The sequence below is a fragment of the Silurus aristotelis genome (genome assembly GCF_946808225.1).
Source record: "Silurus aristotelis genome assembly, chromosome: 3".
In the NCBI taxonomy this organism is placed as follows: domain Eukaryota; kingdom Metazoa; phylum Chordata; class Actinopteri; order Siluriformes; family Siluridae; genus Silurus; species Silurus aristotelis.
Window position 1 is genome coordinate 17800597 of NC_139576.1, and position 22744 is coordinate 17823340.

Below are 22744 nucleotides of genomic sequence, written 5' to 3' on the forward strand. Positions count from 1 at the left end.
GAAAGCTCAAAATGCCATTCTATTTTGGAGCAAAACCTGGAAATCCCTGGGTAGCTGTAGAAAAATGTGACCTTCCAACACAATAATGACCTAAATCACAATTCAAACGTGAACAATTGTGTGGGGAAAAAAGGTCTAAGTTCTATTAAAAAAACCCTGTAAAATCATTTGAGGAAGGATGCAAGAATAGAGGAATAAAACGGTCAACTAAATGTGCTATGCTGGTAAAAATATTAAGAATGAGCTTTGAGGAAATACAAAATATTTTCATTCATTCTTCTGTTTAGTTTTGCTGGTTGCTATATTACATTATATGTATAGAAAGATCTGACAGTTTATCCAGATTACATTTTTTACATGACAAAATCGTAATCGATTTTCCAATTTTTATTTTTTTTATATCCACTGGCCCTGTATTTTGTATTTTTTAAATATAAACAGACACTTTTCTCTCATCTATTATTGCAAAACTATTCAAAATGTTCTATTGTAGCATTTCTATTATACAGAGGTATACCCAATGCCATACTCTATCCATGAAATATTTGTCAATTTTCTCCAAAAAGGGACACTTAAATCACTATGAAAGCTATACAAAATGGAAGTCTTCGTTGTCTTCATGCACACAAAAAGATTTGTCTGTTCAACTGGGTTCTTAGATATATAGATTCTTAATCCTACAATATTGCTACATGTATCAAATATGCAGTGTACTCATAAGCAGTTAAACATTTGAAATCAGTGAATAGATTTACTTTTTTTAAGAGCCAGATGGATTGTATGGCAGTGTACAGAAACAATAAGTCAAGCAATGATTAAGTTAAACTATTCAAACACAAGGCACAAACAACTTCAACATGAGTGGAGTAACTTTTATGTTACCACATAAACATTTCAAACTTGACACAGATAGAATTTACACGTCCTGTGTATGAAGAAAAATACATCATAAATAAACAAAATTATGTCAGAAACAAACATATATAAATAAGCAGCACATATAAAATCAATTTATTATTTGAATTCAATTTTACTCAGGCTCACGCCATGACATGTGAAACATAAACAGTCACGGAACAGTGTAAAGATTTCTACCCTATCAACAACAATACTAATCAAAATGGGCATTAAATGTCTCATAGCGTAGCAGTTTATCTATTATCTACAGCATTGCTTTTTCTTTCCTAGCCATGCTGATAGCTGAGAGGCCCAACCATATTCCCCAACTCTGTCTTAAACCAAACAATACTGTAACCATTCTTGGGTGTATGTTTCTTTGATACAGCAATAAAATGTAACACATGAAATATCTCTGGGTAGGAAGTGTTCATTAGTATAGCAGGCCCAGCTGTGACTCAAGATGCCAGACCCAGCAGAAATCCTCCAAGAAATCCACTTGAAACAACTATATTCCTCTTGACAAATTCTGTGGACTGCAAAACGATAAGGGAAAAAGAAGTTACCACAAAAAACATTAATAATAATGAAATATCCAAAATTATACCTGCTAGACTTGAGATTAAAAATGTTATGTTATTTTTACTTCTTTGGTTTTCACTACAATATACAAAATTATATACAAAAACTAAGCAACATTTGAAGCAACAACAGTTTAATCAAATTACCACACCCCTACTAGGATTTCATTTGCCTTTTAATTTAATTTTAAATAACAATACTCCTTTCAAGTTGTATAACTACTATACAAAAACTATTATTTCATACATAAACATAATAAAAGATTCCATGATTATAATGGAAATTCTAAACATAAAAATATTACCAGAAGTTTCTTTATAATAATGTTTTTATTTCGATTCTCATATATTATTTGTTTCTTTTCTAATACTATTGATGCGAATGAAGCGGTGCAAGGTCTCAAGGAATGAAATATATGTAGGAATTCTTCTGCATTGCGATGCTACCTCATCAATAAATGAATTCAATTCTGGTGCTGCTTTGCTGGCCTTCTTCTTCAGGTGCTTTTTTGCTTTATTAACATCCTTCTTTACTTTCTTCCAGTCTACCTGCACGTACCCACTGTGATTGGCAATCTGAAAATGTAAATCATAACTATTATTGCAGAATATCCATAGATAAAATGAAAATGTGTAAAGAAGATTAAGTAGTATTTAAGTAGTAAGTAAAGTATATAAAATGCACGATGTTGGGCTTACTTGCAATAAAAGAAATCCTCCACCAACCGCAGTTGCAGCAATTTTTCCAACTTTCTGAAATAAATAACCAGCACACCTAGGATACAGACAAAAAATACAAAATAAATACCCCTATGTTTGGTTCTGTTAAATGTATTTTTGCCATTATTATATACTCTCTTAGAAAAATACAAAAATGTTACAAACGGTGTCTTTCTACTTGAACAGCAGGCATACGAATGTTTTTCAAAAATTATATAAAGATGCACGTGAAGGCGCATCGCTTCTAGTTTTACCATCCTGTTACGCCACCCATCAAGATCTGTGTGGCGACTGAATACTTTTCAGCAATAGGTCCTGTGTTACTCCCGAAAACTCGACTCCACCACTGATGCCGTCGTGCATATTCAGTGATGTCCACCACCTCGTACAACTCATCCTCGCTCTCAGCTTCTGTGTGGGAATTTAATAAGAACAGTTTGGACATCCACATATAGGTAAGCTGTTTAGTTTTATGCATCAAGGAATCAGTTTCAGTCCAGACAACCAAATGTGTTTAATAAGAGGCAAAGTTTTACAAATTTTCCACACAATGGTTTGGAGGAGGCCTCTTCTTACAACCCTTATATGGCCGCTCTACTTCATATGGACCATTCCCACTTCTAAGACAAGTTTATGCAAAGAAAACTATCACTAAAATCACTACAAAATGAGACGGTCATATTGTTTGGTTTTCTCAAACAGCAGACAGCATGAAACTGTTACTAAAGATAGATAAATTGAGTGCTTTACTAAAGGAAACCAAAAGGAAATGGTCGTTTTCACATACCCCAGCTTGTCAGTAAGCTGGGGTCAGCCATGATACAGCACCCCTAGAGCGGATAGGGTTAAGGGCCTTGCTCAGGGGCCCAGCAGGGGCGCTGTGGCTTGAATCCTCGACCATATGATCCAAAAACCAGAGCCTTTACACCACTGTGTACCTCATCTATACATTATCTAGGTTTAGTGATTGGCATTCATAGCGAAAAAAAAACATACGAGAAAAAAAGAAAATATAATCCTATTCATTATTTATTCGAAGATGTCCATTTTACACGGTAACACAAATGCTAGTTAATTAGAAACCAATAAGAAGGGAATGAAGCAGACCATTGAGATGACACTTCGACCGTAATGACTATATTTTCTTTATAAGCTCCGACACCGGTTAGAAACGGTCTATGTATGTTTCATATATAAAGGTTAAGTGTGAGCATTTCTAATTTACCTTCTCCGCGATCCGCCATTTTACACATCTAAAGTGTTGACAAACGTTGAGCTACCAAGGAGCATGCGCAGTGCGATACTGAAACACGGAAGTGGGTTCTGCTCATAATGCATATGACGCATTGATGAGTAATATGACGCATGATGAATCCAAACATTACGATCTATAGCATGGGTTTTAATCTCCTGGATGTTTATTCTGGTCCGTTTGGTACAATTATATTATCCAACTGTATATTTTATGACGTGAACGGGTACATTTATTTAGATTAATAAAAGACACAAACCAAGCAGACATTTCAGACATGGATGCAGAAGGCAGTCAGCACATTAGATTAGTGACTATAATGTAAGTTTTACAATTTTCTACGAGGTTTAAGAAATAACCAGCCATATATATATATATATATATATATATATATATATATATATATATATATATATATATATATATATATATATATATATATATGTGTGGATATGGTTTATATGTATTTAGAAGAGACCAAGAAAGACCTGGGCAACAGAAAAGTGGTGCAAAATGTCATTTCAACCATGAATATGGATGCAGCGGGTTTGCCGTTACAAGCTATTGGTTCATATAAATGGCAGTAGCACTGATTGTTTTTTAATCCCTTTCCTGGTTTGGGCATTGTAATACTATCAACTGCACCTCATACAGCCTTATAAAACAGCTCTGAACACCGCTTACATTGTCCTTGATATTTCAGTTCAGTTACAACTCAAACAGAACAAAGTATCGCATTATGAAACACTTTCACTTAATAGAGCACTTGCCAGAATGTCACGGCAGCTTTTCTGTTTCATTTTATTCAAACCCTGGAGCTGTAAAGCTGTAGTGAACCCTGCCTGCTTGTTTGCCTGCTACACCACTGTGCCATCAAAGCAGTTTTCCATGTACTGATTTCCACATCTGTATTTACTGCAAAATCAGGTTTGTGCTTGTTTGGAGGGTTGCTTCTTAATAAACGCTATGCTATATGAGTTAGAGTGCTAGAATTATTAATATCCAATGTTGTATGTTAAATTCCTGTAAAACAATGAATTTAGGACCCAAGCATTTAACATAATTTGCATTGGTGGTAGAATGACTGTGGGAGTCTATAACTTATCGTTCTGGAGCTAATTCATCATTCACATCTGATGATCTTTTGGGTTCTTTTAACTGTACATATTTTTCATTTGATGCCATGCAGCAGTAGCGTTTTAAATCCATTATACCTCATCAAGATAAAACTTTGTTCTTCCCACAGTGGGGAAATTTCCAGTTAGTTAGATAGTTACCTATCATGCATTATTATAATGTTATACAACAATAATGTTTAGACGAGTTATAAGTGCATAGAAGTATATAGAAGAAGTGTTTGTGTGTGTGTGTGTGTGTGTGTGTGTGTGTGTGTGTGTGTGTGTGTGTACATATAGACAAATAGACCAAACAGTCTCACAATTGAATGATATTGAGCATAAACTGGGAAAGACACATTTCGCTTTAAAATATTTTATTCCTTTTTTTATTTATGAATCTATAAAATATGATATATATGTTATGCAAGACATTAGAATCAATTGAAAACATAAACCACTGGTCGCTTATTAAAAGCGGAACTGGCAACAGTGACCATTACGCCTATCTCAATCTTTGCATACCTTTGTGAGTTTGAATAGACAGCTGTTTGAGCCAATGAGATTGTCTAAGAGACTTTGACGCAATCCCAGTAGTGCGTTGTCCTCCAATCGGAGTAGGCGGAGAGACAGCGTAAAGTTGAGTCGTTTGTTATTTATCCTCCCCCTTTGAAAGTTTATGAAAAAGAGGGATCCCAAGACAAGGCCGGTCACGTGTTTGTAGGCACGAGCAGCGATTGGTTTAAACGACAAGAGAAGGCGTGGTCAAGCGGCGGCGTGGGTTCGCTTGAGTGACACAATTATAACAAGTTGGAACTGGCGGCTGAAGGGGAAGTTTGCGATATCGTTACATTTACACGTAACGGCAAAAACAAAGAAATCCGTTTTGCAGTGTGACGTGCCTGGTTCGGTCTCGGGAAAAGCGAGCGGGATCTGTGTGGAAGACAATGTGAAAAGGGGGCTGTTTTGAGGAGAGTCTTTTTCCTGGACGGATTTTGGCATCTGCTCATTTGGCGTTTGGGGTCCGCACAGAGGTGCTGGCGAACGGCGAGCTGGTACATTAATCCGGTGGCGTGGCTTTGCTGCTTCTTTTTGACTCTTCCATGAAATCGTGGGGAGTGTCAGTGGCCTCTGCAGCCTGCACCGCCACACCTGCCGCCGCTAGTGCTGCTGCTGCTGCTCCTCGGAGTCTCGGCGACGATGATGAGGAAAAGAAAATGGCGGCGCGTAAAACGAGTGAAAGCGAAGAGGACTTTCCAAAGCTCACAGCTGAAGAAAGGGAATGCTTGGCCGGCGTTGACAGGTTAGATACATATTTTATCTCTCTTTACTTTTGATCGGCGTTTTTTAAAAAAAATTGACCCGTTCCTGTCTAGTGTGTAAAAAAAAAAAGACCCAATTGAAGTAAGAGAACCGCCTGTGTGTTGTCCTCTGCTTGCAGTTCACTATTTGGATTTCAGAGGCTTCATGAAGATGGCGCCAGAACGAAGGCCTTGCTGTTAAAGGTAACATTAGCTCTGCACACACAAGGACCTGAAGCTTACACTTAGCTTTTAGCAACGTACAGTCCTATCTGCTCCACCTTGACTCGAACTTAGACACCAAAAAACGGAATTTTTGATGAACATTACATTAAATTGCACTTTTTTTGCACACACTTCTCAGGGGTCTTGCTTGTGATTTATTGTAGCTTTTTTTGCTACAAGCTGCTCCACCAAACATTCAGCATTCGCCTTATTACATAAACGTGCACACTGGAAGTTAGGCAGATGAAGAGGAATGGCCTGTGATTGTGGTGCATTTGAAGGAAAATGTTACTGATGCTGGGTCACTGCTTTCCCTGAGCTAGTTGTGTGGCTTTGTTAGTTAATTCTCCTAGCATGTGGTGGGCGCGAGATGTTAGCTTCGTTTTAATCAGTTAACTCTGTGCTAACCAGCGTTTGTTCTACACCTAGTTTAGACCATTCAGGTCACTAACCCATCGGCGGGTTGAATTGAATAGTGTATTTGGTGAACCCGGTTAATGTGCAAGACAGGGTGGACTCGCTAACCAACCTAAACCTGGTTAGTTAGCATGCGACCACACGGCTTTAACCTTCCCAAAGCTTGAGTGCCGTTTTAATGTCAATTTCATCAAACGACCCGAAAGCTTTCATTACACGTATACAAATACATTATACATTTGTAGTGTTTGTTTTTTTGCACGCAAACCTCTCCCAGCCTTTTTTTTGGTATGATTACTTCGAGAACTACCCCGTTAGCTTTGGATGCTAGCTGTGGATTTGAATGCGCCATATTCCGTGTTTTCGTGTGTAGGGTGGCGTTCAGTTCCCATTACAAAATACACCAATATGGACCTACTTTTTTTCTTTTTTGCTGAAGTAGCTGTACTGCTGTGTTAGCAAGACAACTAGCCACCGGTTTTATATATATATATATATATATATATATATATATATATATATATATATATATATATATATATATATATATTAATAAATAACCCTGCATATTATGCAAGTATCATCATGAAAACTGCACACTCGGGGAATCCAAGCACTTGTTTGTTTAGTGAGCTGGCGCTCGGGCTTTTCACTTCACATGCGACATGTAAGTTAATGGCTTTACATGACTGAATTGTCGAAGCAGGAACAATATAAAGCAAGGTTATACTCCGAGTTCTGCACTGTGGGGGACAAACCAGGCCCAAAGCACACATGGATCCTGTGCGCACTGCTCGGGCTTTAAAATCCTCTCATTTGTTCCCCTTGTTTCGGTTTTAGTCTAGTTAACATGTGCCTCGGCTGAGCTCTGAAGGCCTGCCAGCGTGTGGAGCCTGGGCTACTCAAAACCCTTCTCCAATTCGAATCATGCATGTGTATTACACTACAAAGCTCAGTGTAGCTCTGTCCAGATCACTTCATAAAGGACTTTTGGTGCAAAATCAATTTTGAGCATTCATACAGGTTATGGGCTATTTCAGCATCCACATTGTGGTAGCTATCAAACGATCACAAGTCTATGCAATTAACTGAACAAAATACTTATTTTGAAGTGTGCGTGTCTGTAAGATTAACTCATGGGGTGCATATATATCATACATATAGAACAACATTGGTTTTACACAGACACACACACACAGTTGTATAATTGTGTTTGTGTAAAAGCTAGGGTTAGGTTATTTATTTATTAATTTTTTTGTGTTTGTGTTTTTTTTTTTTTTTTTTTTTGAGAAACCCAAAGGAAACAAAATATCAACTTGTGGGTTTTAAATATGCATAATACATATAGATCATAATGGGTTTTATATTTTGTGTGTAAAACACAAAGGAATCTAAAAGATCAGCTCTCCTAAACAATGTGGTTTCTGCAAAATGAGTTTGGCAAATGTTGATTAATTTGGATGTATAACCCACATTACATAAATGGGTGTATTTACTATGAGCCTATGGTTTTCACAATAAATTCCATGTGCACTGCATACACCTCTTTATTTTTTTGTATTTGTTTAACCAAATAATTTGAAATACGTTTGTTTTAACATTCGTTTCACATGTCACATGATGGTACCTGTGCTAGAAACTAAAGCAACTTTAAACCCTGAAAGTGTTACTTCTCTAACAAATCTTGTTAACTAACTATAGGCATTTAAATGTTTGCATTTTATTTGGCCAGTACAATAAGTTTTCGTGTGTGTGTGTGTGTGTGTGTGTGTGTGTGTGTGTGTGTGTGTCTTGACAAAAAAAGGAAAAAAAAAAGTAATTGTTCTATTCAAGTGGTGTTTGTGGGGGAAAACAATATTGACACTATGGATGTTGGTGAGATTTCCAGTTTACCTCTTGGGTCATTTCAGCACCGACAACCTGACCCCCTTATTACATGGCCGGCTTGGTCCATTTATTGCCCTCAGGTTAGTTTGGTGCTGAATTAATTGTACTCTGCAATCATGTTTTGTTAAAGATCACCTGGAAATTGACCAAACAAACATCAGACAGTCTCAGGCTAGTTATGTAAATGATTGCTGCTTTATCATAGTAATTAAAAAAGTGTTGACCTTTTGTCTCATATAAGTCATTGTTGGTCTTTGTCTTTGGACCCATTTCCGATAATTCAGCATTTTGGTTTTCACACCATCTCGCACCAGTTTGTAAGACTTGCAGTGAGTAGAAAAGCTTGACTCCTTTTTTAATTCGAAAATAATTGCTTAGTAAATTGGAAACCAGATTTTGCTCATTTCATCTTGTGGAGTGCAAAGTGATGTTATTAGCTTCATATCATAATTTGTTTGTTCATATCTTTACTTTTAGCACCCAGTAACAAGCTAGAATAGTATGCTCTTTTAGCCATGCCGATGCTTTGGTCAGTTGCGGAGAGAGTCACAGCTTGCTATACTGCTTCCTTTTTTTTTATTAATGCATGCTAATATAGCTATGCATGCTAATGTGTGTGTGTGTGTGTGTGTGTGTATGCGTGTAATATATATATATATATATATATATATATATATATATATATATATATATATATATATATATATATATATATATCTATCTGAACAGTCTGTGGTTTGAATGGGTAGACTCTCCACTGTTCCTGGAGGTGTCACACTAGTTCATAAGCCTAGAACCCAAGTAATCTGTCTCTGCACTGTTAAAATATTGCCGTGTGTACAACCCATGGTTTTAGGCACTCTAGGGGAAAAGTATTTGTGCACATATTTTAGTTACTTATATGGAGTCACTAAAGTGTAATATATTTGCATATGCATTGTGCACCGTAAGCATAAATTCACCGAATTCTTTTAAGCTTAGAAAATGTTCTACAGCCGGATTTATTTTGTGGTTTTGACAGAAATTTATTTGATATTGGGTGATAGGGCTGAAATGGTTCTTCGGGTAATTCGAATAAAAAAGCATTAAGGCCAATATTTGCTTTGTTTAGTCCATTTAACACCGTTTCCCCACGGACCATTATTACTGACGCACCACCCGCTAAATTCTGGACTGCTCTGGGACCTCCTTTATAAACATGGCGTACGCAGAAAGGAGTCTGGAAATGAGAATATGCCATTTTCCACGCAAAGATTGTTCATGCTGTCTGTGTTGCCAGTTTCCCTTCTCGCCTGTTTTCACATTGTGCGTATGCAGGGCTCGGAATTTACTTACAGGTGCACACTTTCTCCTGTTGAGTTTGTTTTTATAAATCGCAATCTTTGCGTGAAAAGTGGCGTACGTACAAAACGAGGCTGAGAATGTGCAAACGCTACTTTCCACGCGAAGGTCGTGATTTATAAAAACTTGACTGGATACTGGATGCTCTTGGGCCCTTGAGCAAGGCCCTTAACCCTCTATGCTCTGGGGGTCCCTTACGAGGGAAATATCAAGGTCCGTGACGTAGGGCCGCCTTCCCGTGGGCTCACCACCTGCAGGAGGGACCGTAAGGGACGGTGCTGTGAGGATTGGGCAGCAGTCGAAGGCGGGGGCCTGCTTAGACTGCTGCCCCCGCGACCCGAATTACGGATAAGCGGGAGAAAATGAATGAATGAATGAATGAATGAATGACTGGATACATGCAAACTTTATAACCGAGAACCCTGGACAGGTAAACAACGATGGTGCAGAATGAAAAATGGATGAATGGAGAGAAAACAGTGAGTGGTGAGGAGAAGATTCAGGCCAAAGAACACAACGTTTGGGATCGTTTCAAACGAAAACATAAAGAATACACCATACAGTGAAAGTAAATAAATTTGAATTATAATTCAATTTGTATTTGTATTTGCATTTTGATTTGATATAGCAACTAAATGGGTTTAATCTTTTTCAAATTGCAATTTCAGCAATAAAAAAGTAAATTTTTCTAAAAAGGTAACAAATTACTTCGTTTTAAGAGACCCGTCTTATTTTCTCTTGTATATTTAGTATTGATCTTTTTAATGAAGAAAAAGTACTTATCTGATTAATCGATAGACTAATCAGTAGAATACTCGATTACTCAATCGATAGCTGCAGCTCTAATAGGTACACATGATCTTTGGTTGGGATGTTGTTAAACACAAGTTTATTGCTCCTATTTGACCTCAAAAAGGTGCTTGGCCGTCATACTCGTATGTGGATTTTCCTCCAAACTTTTGCAACAGAGTTGGACGCTCCCAGTTGTATAGAATGTAATGCTATAGCTTTAGAATTTCTCCTTTTAATAGAACGGTAGGGCCCAGATATGTTCCTTTGTTCCAAGGTTTAAGGAATAGTCTAATGCTATCCTCTCACAAAAAGGTGTTTGACAGTTTAAAATCCATTTGGGATGCTTTCAGGATGACTGGGTTTGAAAAGTGTTAGATGTTTGCTGGGGTGGGACTTAAAGGAATTTTTACCCCAACGAAGTTTTTAATGTTGTGGTTTGGTGGCTGGCGATTTGAATCAGCGGTAGAGATTAAAATGTCATGCTCTCCTCTGAGTTCCAGCTGTGCCAGCAAATGGCTATCGGCTAGGCTATTATTTCTTCTTCTTCTTTTTCTTTCGGCTGCTCCCATTAGGGGTCGCCACAGCGGATCATCCGTCTCCATACCACCCTGTCCTCTATATCTGCCTCTTTTACACCAACTACCTGCATGTCTTCCCTCACCACATCCATGAACCTCCTCCTTGGCCTTCCTCTTTTCCTCCTACCTGGTGGCTCCATCTTCAGCATTTTTCTACCAATATAATTCATGTCCCTTCTCTGCACATGTCCAAACCATCTCAATCTCGCCTCCCTCACCTTGTCACCACAACATCCTACATGTGCTGTCCCTCTAATAAACTCATTTCTAATCTTGTCCATCCTCGTCACTCCCAACGAAAACCTCAACATCTTCAGCTCTGCTACCTCCAGCTCCACCTCCTGTCTTTTACTCAATGCCACTGTCTCTAATCCATACAACATCGCAGGTCTCACCACAGTCCTATAAACTTTCCCTTTCATTCTTGCAGATACTCTTCTATCACAAATCACTCCTGTCACTCTTCTCCACCCACTCCACCCTGCCTGCACTCTTTTCTTTACTTCCCTAACACACTCTCCATTACTTTGCACTGTTGACCCCAGGTACCTGAACTCCTCCACCTTCTTCACCTTTTCACCCTGCAACCGCATCACTCCACTGCCCTCCCTCTCATTCACACACATGTACTCTGTCTTACTCCTACTGACTTTCATTCCCCTTCTCTCAAGCGCATATCTCCACCTCTCCAGGCTCTTCTCAACCTGCTCTCTACTCTCACCACAAATCACAATATCATCTGCAAACATCATAGTCCAGGGAGACTCCTGTCTGACCTCGTCCGTCAACCTGTCCATCACCACTGCAAACAGGAAAGGGCTCAGGGCCGATCCTTGATGTAGTCCAACCTTCACCCTGAACCAGTCTGTCGTACCTACTGCACACTTTACTGCCGTCACACTGTCCTCATACATGTCCTGCACCACCCTCAAATACTTCTCTGACACACCTGACTTCCTCATACAATACCACAACTCCTCTCTCGGCACCCTGTCGTACGCTTTCTCTAAATCCACAAATCCACAATGCAGCTCCTTCTGTCCTTCTCTATACTTCTCCATCAACATCCTCAAAGCAAATAAGGCATCTGTGGTGCTCTTCCTCGGCATGAAACCATACTGTTGCTCACAGATGGTCACCTCTTCTCTCAGCCTGGCTTCCACTACTCTTTCCCATAACTTCATGGTGTGACTGATCAACTTAATTCCCCTGTAGTTACTGCAGGTTTGCACATCTCCCTTATGCTTAAAGATCGGTACCAGCACACTCCTTCTCCATTCCTCAGGCATCCTCTCCCCTTCCAGAATCCTGTTAAACAATCTGGTTAAAAACTCCACTGCCATCTCTCCTAAACATCTCCACGCTTCTACCGGTATGTCATCTGGTCCAACCGACTTTCCATTCTTCATCCTCTTAATCGCTGCTCTCACTTCCTCCTTACTAATCCTATCTACATCCTGCTTCACCAACTCCACATCCTCCAACCTTCTCTCTCTCTGATTTTCCTCATTCATCAGCTGCTCAAAATACTCCCTCCATCTTCTCAACACACTCTCCTCACTAGTCAACACATTTCCCTCTCCATCCTTTATTGCTCTAACTTGCAGTACATCCTTCCCAGCTCGGTCCCTCTGCTTGGCCAATCGGTATAAATCCTTTTCTCCTTCTTTAGTGTCCAACCTCTTATACAGTTCCTCATATGCCTTTTCCTTGGCTTTCGCCACATCCCTTTTAACCTGCTGCCGCATCTCCTTGTACTCCTGCCTACTTTTCTCATCACTCTGTCGATCCCACTTCTGTTTTGCCAATCTCTTTCCCCTAATGCTCTCCTGCACTTCCTCATTCCACCACCACGTCTCCTTGTCTTGCTTTCTATTTCCAGATGTCACACCAAGTACTTTTCTAGCTGCCTCCCTCATCACTCCTGCGGTAGTTGCCCAATCATCCGGCACCTCTTCACCACCACCAAGCCCCTGTCTAACCTCTTCCCTGAACCTCACACTACACTCTTCCTCCTTCAGTTTCCACCATCTTATTCTTCTTTCAAACCTTACTTTCCTCCTCTTCTTCTTCGCCTCCAAAACCATCCTACAGACCACCATTCGATGCTGTCTAGCTACACTGTCCCCCGCCAACACCTTACAGTCTCCAATCTCCTTCAGGTTGCATCTCCTACACAGAAGATAATCCACCTGTGTGCACCTTCCTCCACTCTTATATGTCACCCTATGATCCTCCTTCTTCTTAAAATACGTGTTCACCACTGCCATTTCCATCCTTTTAGCAAAATCTACCACCATCTGCCCTTCCACATTCCTCTCCTTAAAACCATACCTACCCATCACCTCCTCATCACCTCTGTTCCCTTCACCTACATGCCCATTAAAGTCTGCCCCAATCACCAATCGTTCTTTCCTAGGTACACCATCTACCACTTCATCTAATTCACTCCAGAATCTTTCCTTCTCCTCCATCTCACAGCCAACTTGTGGAGCATAGGCACTGATGACATTTATCATCATCCCTTCAACTTCCACCTTCACGATCATCACCCTATCAGAAACTCTCTTCACCTCCACTACACTCTTACTGTACTCTTCCTTCAGAATCACCCCTACACCATTTCTCTTCCCATCCACACCATGATAAAACAGTTTAAACCCACCTCCAATGTTCCTGGCCTTACTCCCTTTCCACTTGGTCTCCTGAACACACAACACATCTACCTTTCTCCTCTCCATCATATCAGCTATCTCTCTCCCTTTACCCGTCATAGTACCAACATTTAAAGTACCAACCCGAACCTCTACTCTCCTACACTGCTCCTTTTCCTGCCGTCTCTGTAGACGCCTTCCTCCTCTCCTTCTCCTCCTTCGGCCAACAGTAGCCCAATTTCCACCGGTACCCTGTCGGCTAACGATACCTGTGGCGGTCGTTGTTAACCCGGGCCTCGACCGATCCGGTATGAAATTCTCATTTGTGATCCGCATATTTGATTTGGCACATGTTTTACGCTGGATGCCCTTCCTAACGCAACCCTCCCCATTTACCCGGGCTTGGGACCGGCACTAAGAGTACACTGGCTTGTGCCCCCCTAATGGCTGGGCTAGGCTATTATTTAAAATAACAAAAACATCACCCACAGACCTTTTGTTCACAGGATGTTTTTCTTCATTTTGTTCAAACCTTTAAAGACTTTTGTGTGGAAAGAACAGGAGATCAGCAGTTAGAGAAATACTCAAACCAGTCTGTCTCGCACCAACAATACCATAGTCAAAATCACAGATCACATTTTTCCAGATTCTTAGGATTTGATGTACAAAATACCCTGAGCTACTGTTCTTTATCTGTATGAATTATTATTATTATTATTATTTTTATTTTTTATTTTTTGCACTGCACTCCTGACACATGATTGGCTGGTTAGGTAATTGCGTGAGTGAGTAGGTGTACAGGTGTTCAAAATAAAGCGGAAATATATCGAGATCCAAAGTAATGCTCAGTTAGCCAATGATTAGCTAAAGAAAACCAAACCACACATCTTCCTACTCTCTAATGTTGTTACAGGATATTAAATTGATGTCAGGCAATCGTAATGTTTATGCCGCCTCAACCTGTGTACTTTATGTAAAATCTACAGTAGGCCCCTGCATGATTGTTGCATTGCTGAATCTGCCTGTCTTCTTACTTGTGGTCCAGGATTAATCTGGTCTCATTAGAACACATGACCTTGTTTCATTGCTCCAGACCACAGTGTTTATGCTCCCTGGTAAATTGTAAGTTTTTTTTTCTTTTTTTCCCCCTTCTCTCTTTTCGATAAGTGGTTTTCTTAAGGTTACACAGCTGTTTCTCTTTGCATTGTGTGTTTTGTAAATGCTCTTACTGTCACTATTAAACATAGCTGTGAATTCTACTGTTGTTTTAATACGATCACTTTCATTGTTCCTCTCCATTTCTTCCTTCGAGATTTTTTTTTTTTTAAAAATGCTTCATTCTCATCCCATCATATAAGGTTAAAAAACTTGTTGCCAGCTAAAACATGTTAATCACTGCAGTGCACGATTATCCATTGGACCTTAAGTCCAGATGAGACCTTTTGGCCAGGCTCTGTGTGTGTGTGTGTGTGTGTGTGTGTGTGAGTGAGTGAAAATATTAAATGTGTATTTTGAACTGATATGTTGATCTCTCTCACAAACGCACATGTTTGTGTGTTGCGGCCCTCTGGTGTAAGCAATAAAATGAATCGTGTCTAATGCTTCTGATGGAAACTCAGATTAATATGTTTGGAGCGCCAGCTGAATTTCCTAAATATTAGTAAGTGAATTCCAAAAACTCTTTATTCATATATTAAAGTAAAGGTGTGTAATAAGTGTATAATCGTTATTGGCCTGGTTTCCAATGTTTCCAACTCTTGTATATTAACTTTAGAATGCATTCATTTTATTGCTGCAATGCCTGCATTGATTAGGGTTTTTGTGTCTGAGGCTAAATGGTGTGTGCTATGTACAAATGATGTCTAAATATAGGATAAGTATTTCATCACTACTCTGATCATACCATGTTTTGATGTCATGACAGTTGAGTGTTCAGAATTGTTCTGCACAACAGGCATGAATTACTGATTATCTAACACTATCTTTCTGCTCATTAAGTGTTTTGTTAGTTGGTCCATATTGAATATTTTTGTTGTAAATTTAAATTATTACTTGTCACTAAAACATAGCACAGATGTGTGTTTTGAGTGCTTCAGATGTGCTAGAAGGAACTCTAGGTAAACATGTAAATATGAATGCCTTTGTGTGTTGTGTAGTTACTCTGTACCATTCTGTAAAAAAAAAAAAAAAAACGGTTTTGATGATATTGTGTAATTCCCCCTGCATAATTTTTTTTCAGGCCGTTCGCTGCTATGATGCCTACATCCTGAAATCTGAAGGAAAAGTTGAACCTGAGGTTTTTTGCCAGTTAGGCCATTTCAACCTCTTGCTAGACAATTACCCTAAAGGTGAGTCAAGACTGAATATATTCTTATTTTGGGTTGATTATTCTAATAACTGTTTCCAACTACTGTCTGTAAGAGTACCAGTTTGCATCAACATCACTAACTTCACATTTCTGTCTTTTTGCTAGCATTATCTGCTTACCAGAGGTACTACAGTTTACAGTCAGACTACTGGAAGGTGAGATTTTTTTTATATACATGTCATTCCGAGTTTTTGTTTCTGTGGTTAGTTTTGGTTCCTGGACTCGTTGCATGTTTGTGCGAGTCAGAGTTGTGTGTGGGAAGGTGAGTACTCTGAGATGCCGTGGAGTGCAAGTGATGACATTTCTTAGTTTCCAATGGTAGAGCTCCAGGCTGGGTTGGCTGTCGACAGGCTGAACATAAGCTGTGTTCGCTTACACAGAGCACTTGAAGATTTATTACCTGTGCCTTATTAGATTAATCATGAATCTGAACTACAGTGTTGCTCCTTCTTGTTTTTTTTTTTTTTTGTGAAAGTCGTTTTGGTTTTCTAAAATGCTTTTCACAACAGACATTCTCTCAAAGCAGCTTTACAGAATTTTTTAGAGTTAAGGTGAATGGTGTGCATTTATCCCTGATTAGCAAGCCATGGCAACTGTGGCAAGGAAAAAACTCCCTTAGATGTTATGAGGAAGAACCTTGAGAGGAACCAGATTTAAAAGGGGAACCCATCCTCATTTGGGGGACATCAAGAGTGTGATTATAAATAAAAAATCATGGATAGATTTGAAGCGTGGCTTGATTTAGGTTGCTTTGCCCTAGTAATTCTTTGAATGTTTTCATGTAACACATCAGTGGCTAAAACCTCGCATTGTTTTAATGCCCTAATTTCCTTTTCTGGTGTGTAGCTTGTTTTTCTTTTGCATGGCGAATGCAGGTGGTATAGTTTGGCTTGAGCTCAGTAGCTGTAGCTGCACATTTGCTGAGAGATTTTAGGGTCACATAATCAGCACTTAGTAGTATGTCTATGCCAGTGGCCTACTGAGAAGCTCGCTAGTAACCTGAATACAACAGGACAAAAGCCTGACAGATGTTAACCAAACAGAACAAGATTTTCTGGAGCATTGGCCATGCTAGTTGTGCTGGACAACAAACACATTTAGATGTTATTAATCATGTAAAATTCTTTGAACAGTGTCATCATTGGTCATTTTGCAAACAGCTTTGTGATACTGTATGTACAAAAATAATTTTTTATTAATGTTTACTGCAAAAAAAAACTGTTTGGCTGCAATGCATTTTTAGTTGTAAACAATAATTATTACAATAATCTGCAGAAATTAGTTAACATTTTTACATTCTAACACCCTATTAATAATGTTTTGAATTAAGTGCCTATTCATGAAATGTGTTTTTTTTTGGTGGGTCATTATTTCCAGTCATATGTTTAATGTAGGTTTATATGTATTTCCAGTTGTCATCTTTTTTTTCTTCTTCTTCCTGTTATGATTATGAATTATTATTATTATTATTATTACTATGAACAGTGTGTTAGCATGCCTTTTCAGTGGGCTTTTAAGTTGAGTGGTGATTGAACCATTTTACTCACAGCAAATGGGAGGTTGTTTGAGCACCTTTATCAAACACAATACATACAATACACAATTGATCTATCCAACTATTTATTTGAAAATTTATTTTACATTTATAGTACAGAAAATTAATATTTAGACTGTGATGTTTGCAAATATTGTGGTTGTATTCAAACTGTACCATTTTTGAACATTGAGTAACCAAGAATTGCAATTATCTCCCATTTCCAATAAAAAAAAAAAAATCACACTTTGCTACGATTTGGCATGCTTGCTGCCATTAATGAAAACTCTTTGGATTTCGATATACAGTGGAACCTGGTTATGTCGCCGTCATAGTGGTGTGCCAAAAAAGCATCGAGATAACCGATGATCGAGATAAACGAAAACCAATATGGCAGCAATATATTAACATGCTTGAAATGTCTTTATGTACATGATGTGCGTTAATAAATGAGAATGTGCATTCACGTGTTTTTGGAGGTTTTTTTTACACAGCAGCGTTGCTGCGATTTGTTTGATGAAGGCATGCTCTAAAAATTTACATGTTTGTTAACAACAAAAGGCATATGTGCACCAACTAACAGCAGAGATTTACCAGTATACAATACAAACCACCGTCGAGTCTCAAAACAAACCTTTATTATATTCTCCAACATTGCAAACACAAAGTTCGCTCACAAAATCACTAAAAACGTGCGGGGTGTAGTTCGGTTTTACAAAAAGCTAACAAGTGTCAAAATTTAATTCTTAAATTCTCGATCATTTCACTCTGACACACAGCTCTGAAAAATATCCTACACCTGTAGCATCTGTCAGGCTTGATTTTTCCGCGAGTTCTTCTGCGGCTGCACTGTGCCGTCTCACTACTGTATTTTCGCGTATATAAGATGCACCCTGGGTGAAGATGCACCCCCCCCCCCCTTTTTGCTCAAAATATTAGGGTTTGGCGACATAAAAGAATCGCCATAACCGATGAGAAAATGTTAAGACAAAGAGAGAATTTGGCGGTTCCACTACAAAAACGTTGACTTAACAGGGTTGAGGCGAGTTAACCGAGGTCGAGATAAGTGGGTTCGACTGTATATATATATATATATATATATATATATATATATATATATATATATATATATGAGAGATATATAGAGATATATAGATATAACATTTTGGGTCTTAATTTTTCTTGTCTGTGCTTCAAGGAGTTTCAGCAGAAGAACAGCACTGACCGTGTGATGTTTATCAAGGTTTAGGAAAACTTTTCACTTGCTTTTAAACATTCCATGCAGAACATTTGGGTTATTTTATATTACATTTGTGCATGAGAGCAGTCTGCAATGCCGATTAAAGGTCTTGCAGGGTTTAACGCTTTGTCGGCAATTACGAAATGGTAAATGAAACAAAGTTTGATGTAAAAAAGTTTGAACTTTAATGTACTAATGATTAAATCCTCTCATTGATGCCAGCAATACAACGGCATTTGTATTCTTTCTACATCTGAATCTGCTTGAATTGCGCATATTTCATTTTAATGTGAGACGCATCAAGCGAATAGCCAAAGGAAAGGTATTTAATGGCCTCAGTGCTCAGGGACTTTGCATTTTCACGTTTTTTCATGGTGTTAATGTGGTCAGGGGGCCTTTAGTGATTTATATTACTGGAGGGGCGAACTAGCAGTTTGATGATGCATTCAGATATATATGCGTGGATTTTACATAATTCTGTAATTTTTTCATACAGAATTCCTTGTTCTCATGTTGACGTCTCTTTTGTCAAATTCTTCGCAGGGTGTTTATAGTTTTTATAAATATTTTTAACATAGAAAAATCTAAAACTTCTGCATCAGCTATAGTTCAAGAAGGGAGTCACTTTGCTCAGTGGTTAGACTTTTGACCAATATTTGAACTGTTCATTTGTACTTTAGATATTCGAATGTTTGTTGTTGTTTAATACTTGATTGTTTATCTGATTTAATTACCCGAAGGCAATTCTACAAACAAGGATAATTCTGTCTGTTAAAATTTAGCTTTTACCAATGGTGATGGATAACTGGCATCTAACACATATGCAGTCTCCTGTTTATACCCTAAAACAGTCAAAAGAAGAGTTGACCAAACCAGCTGGAAAAAAATGTTAAGGTAGATATAACGGCATGCTGTTCAAAAACACAACAGAGCCAGTGTGAGCTTTTTATGCGAGCCTTTTTATTGTTACTTATGTCCCTTGGCACTGTCGACAGACAGGAACGTGACGTGAAAGAAAAGCAAATAAAGATATCTTTCCTTCTGGTGGCTCACCGTCACACATGCTTGCATTGCTCAATGCTTAAAGAGAGAGATGGAAAGGGGAAAAGGAGCTAGGTGGGAAAATGGGCTTGATTCAATGTTCATTAGTTTAAGTCATTCCCTGCACACCACCTTCCTGCTGACTCCCTCAAAACCTCACTCCCACATGCTGCAGAAGACCATTTTGTTTTTAATGGTTATATGTGGTAATTGTATTTATTTAATTTTTATCCCCCCTGCTCAACATGGTTTATTTATTTTGAGTAAAAGTAGATGCTTTTTAGTTTTATGTTCTGGTGGTTTAAACATTTGTTAAAATGGTTGATCTCTCTTGTCTCTGCATCTCCTCAAACTGGAATATTATGAAAACCTATTTAAAAGGTACACAATGATGAAGACAGGCTAAAAACTATGTCACAGAATCTAACGGGATTGTTTTAAAAAAAAAAATTCTCCGCACTGAATGCTGTTTTGCTTCATTTGTTTTCTGTAGATACCCTCTGGGTCAGTTAGTACTTATAATTTTACTATAAAAACATATAGAGACCGTTTGATCATTCTCGCACAGGCCTATTTTAAAAAATCACTTGACAATTTTTTTTTAATAAACTTTGATACTATAGCAAACCATTCTGTGAGCTACACTCCTGTAGCTGTAATATTTTTTTTTTATAACCAAGACTGTAAAAAGCAACATGGAATTTTAAATATCAGATTAAATTATGGCTGTTTTTGTCACATTTTGCCTTTTGTAAAGGTGTTTAATTGCCATGTTTGTGCTTGAATGTGGTTCAAACATTGTTGTCTGAATTTGTATGGAGTGTCAAATAATAGTTTAATGAACATAATGCTTTATTTTCATGGAATGAATTATTTCTGGGCACAGCACCACCTTTGTGTTTGAAATGGTGTATCCCTATTTCAGAATGCACAGAACACTAGTAGATGCTCTATATAGACAAATGTATTGGGAAGTCTGACTTTTTAAGACTTTTTTTTTTTTTTTTTTTCCCCTTCTTTTCTTTCTCCCCACCCCCAAACTGTTACCACATAATTGGTGGCACACAATCGTTTAGGAAGGCTGTGGATGTGCAAGCATACATTTCCCCTTTCACTTCAACTAGAAGAGCCAAACCTTTTCCAAACAAAACAGTGTGTCTGTTTACAAAGTAAATGCCATGAAGATATGATTTACAAGGATGGGAGTGAATGATCTTGAGTGCCCTGCTTTAGAGATCTGACCCCAACCCTATTGAACACCTTATGTATGAACCGAACCGCTGACTCTTCACCTTGCGTTATACCTGATATTACTAACACCCTTGTGGCTAAATGAGCACAAATCTTCATAACCACACTCTGAATATCTAGTGGAACATCTTCCCTGAAGAGTGAAGGCTATTTTTAAAGCAATTGGGGATTTAATGAGGAATTGGATGCTCAGGAAGTGACTAAATCTTACGTTTAGGTGTTCAAAATATTTGTTCATATTGTGTATCTTATTTGGAAAAATTTGTAACTGTTTTCTGTTTGTTTTTTCCCCCTTTGCAGAATGCTGCCTTTTTATATGGCCTTGGCATGGTTTACTTCCATTACAATGCGTTTCAGTGGTGAGTACTATTATTAGTCTTATAATTGTTTAAAATAGAGGCTAGTATCTCAAACTTCTGTAGAAGTCCTTCCCTCTTGCAGTATTTTCCTTCATGTTTAACAATCCCCTGCATCATCTTTAGTCTTTTTACCTCCACATGAAATTAAATATAGTTTGACACATTTCAAAAATTTGTTAAAGCTGTAAATTTAAAATAGTGGATGAAAATTGTAAGATGTGAGTTGATGGCCCAGTCATGTTAATCAAGCTGATCGTTACATCAGCTGTTCCATTGATTGTTGATCAATCCTTTTCCTCACCACGACAGCTGGTGGCCAATAAGATTTGAATTACCTAAGGGACACGTTCATTTGACATCCAGGACAATTAAATACTTAATCGTAACAAATTAGTCGAACTTTAATGAACCTAATTATAGGACCGTTACTGCAGAAAACTGTTATTTGACATGTAATGTATGTATATTGTGTCTTGTGTAGTATAAACCACCCATAGTAGTAATATGGTGAGAGCACACAGTTGAATAGTTTTTAAGCCATTATAGAAACCATGATATTCTACTTTTTTGAGCTCATGAAAATAGATGGACTTGTTTAAAGCATGATAAAATGCTGATGTGGATGGGTAGAATTTGAGTTACAGTCATGGACTACATTGTGTAATGTGACTGGTTTCTAAAGCGTTTTTTGCATTTTTTTAGCAACAAAAAGAAGTATTTATTTATTTTATTTTTTTTACCTGTGAGACAGCTTGAGCTTTTATTACACAATTAGAGCATCTCCTTTATCGGGCCTAGCTAACTGGAATATTATAATGTTAAATTGAAGCTGAAATCTGAAGATTAGTCTATAGCCCCATTAGTAACACATTGACAGTAGCTGAACATTTCCTTATTTCCCCTAAAAAAAAAAGTATGATTTCTGTTACAAGTTTAAGCAGATGGTTCAGTTGAAATGTTTCTAACACAAATTAGAATATTTTAAGGCTGAGATTTCAAATGTTTTTTGTTGTACTATATAGACAAAAGCATGGGACACACCTTTGTGTTTCAATCAGATCCAATACCACAGATGTTTCAATGTTTAATTTCTAGCATTGGCCATTTATATTTACAAATAATTGCAGAAAATATTGGTCATTCTGAAGAGCTCAGTGACTTCAAGCATGATACTGTTATAGGATGCCACCT

General features: G+C 38.1%; 2 protein-coding genes across 2 annotated transcripts in view; one reads left to right on the forward strand and one right to left on the reverse strand.

The window, feature by feature from the left end:
* Positions 1-858: 858 nt before the first annotated feature.
* On the reverse strand, positions 859-3532 carry fundc1 (FUN14 domain containing 1). The gene is made up of 5 exons (XM_083536465.1): positions 3424-3532; positions 2453-2609; positions 2178-2253; positions 1926-2054; positions 859-1433 (listed from the first exon to the last, which is right to left on the reverse strand). The coding sequence occupies exons 1-5, from the start codon at positions 3449-3451 to the stop codon at positions 1356-1358; spliced, it is 468 nt and encodes a 155-aa protein (XP_083392591.1). The 5' UTR covers positions 3452-3532; the 3' UTR covers positions 859-1355.
* Positions 3533-5133: 1601 nt separating this feature from the next.
* The window catches only part of kdm6a (lysine (K)-specific demethylase 6A), a 40456-nt gene continuing 22845 nt past the window's right edge, over positions 5134-22744 (forward strand). The window contains exons 1-5 of the mRNA XM_083536398.1: positions 5134-5868; positions 6007-6070; positions 16000-16108; positions 16234-16283; positions 21495-21553. Coding sequence (XP_083392524.1) covers positions 5669-5868; positions 6007-6070; positions 16000-16108; positions 16234-16283; positions 21495-21553 — 482 coding nt within the window. The 5' untranslated portion in view covers positions 5134-5668. The remainder of the gene's footprint in view (positions 5869-6006; positions 6071-15999; positions 16109-16233; positions 16284-21494; positions 21554-22744) is intronic.

Bases quoted from the DNA above. Each gene is read 5' to 3' on its own strand.
- fundc1 (XM_083536465.1), bottom strand. From the start codon at position 3,451: ATGTGTAAAATGGCGGATCGCGGAGAAG. The intron at 2,254-2,452 runs GTAAAACTAGAA...TCTGTATCCTAG, and splicing joins ATGGGTGGCGTAACAGGATG to GTGTGCTGGTTATTTATTTC. The intron at 2,055-2,177 runs GTAAGCCCAACA...TTACATTTTCAG, and splicing joins GAGGATTTCTTTTATTGCAA to ATTGCCAATCACAGTGGGTA.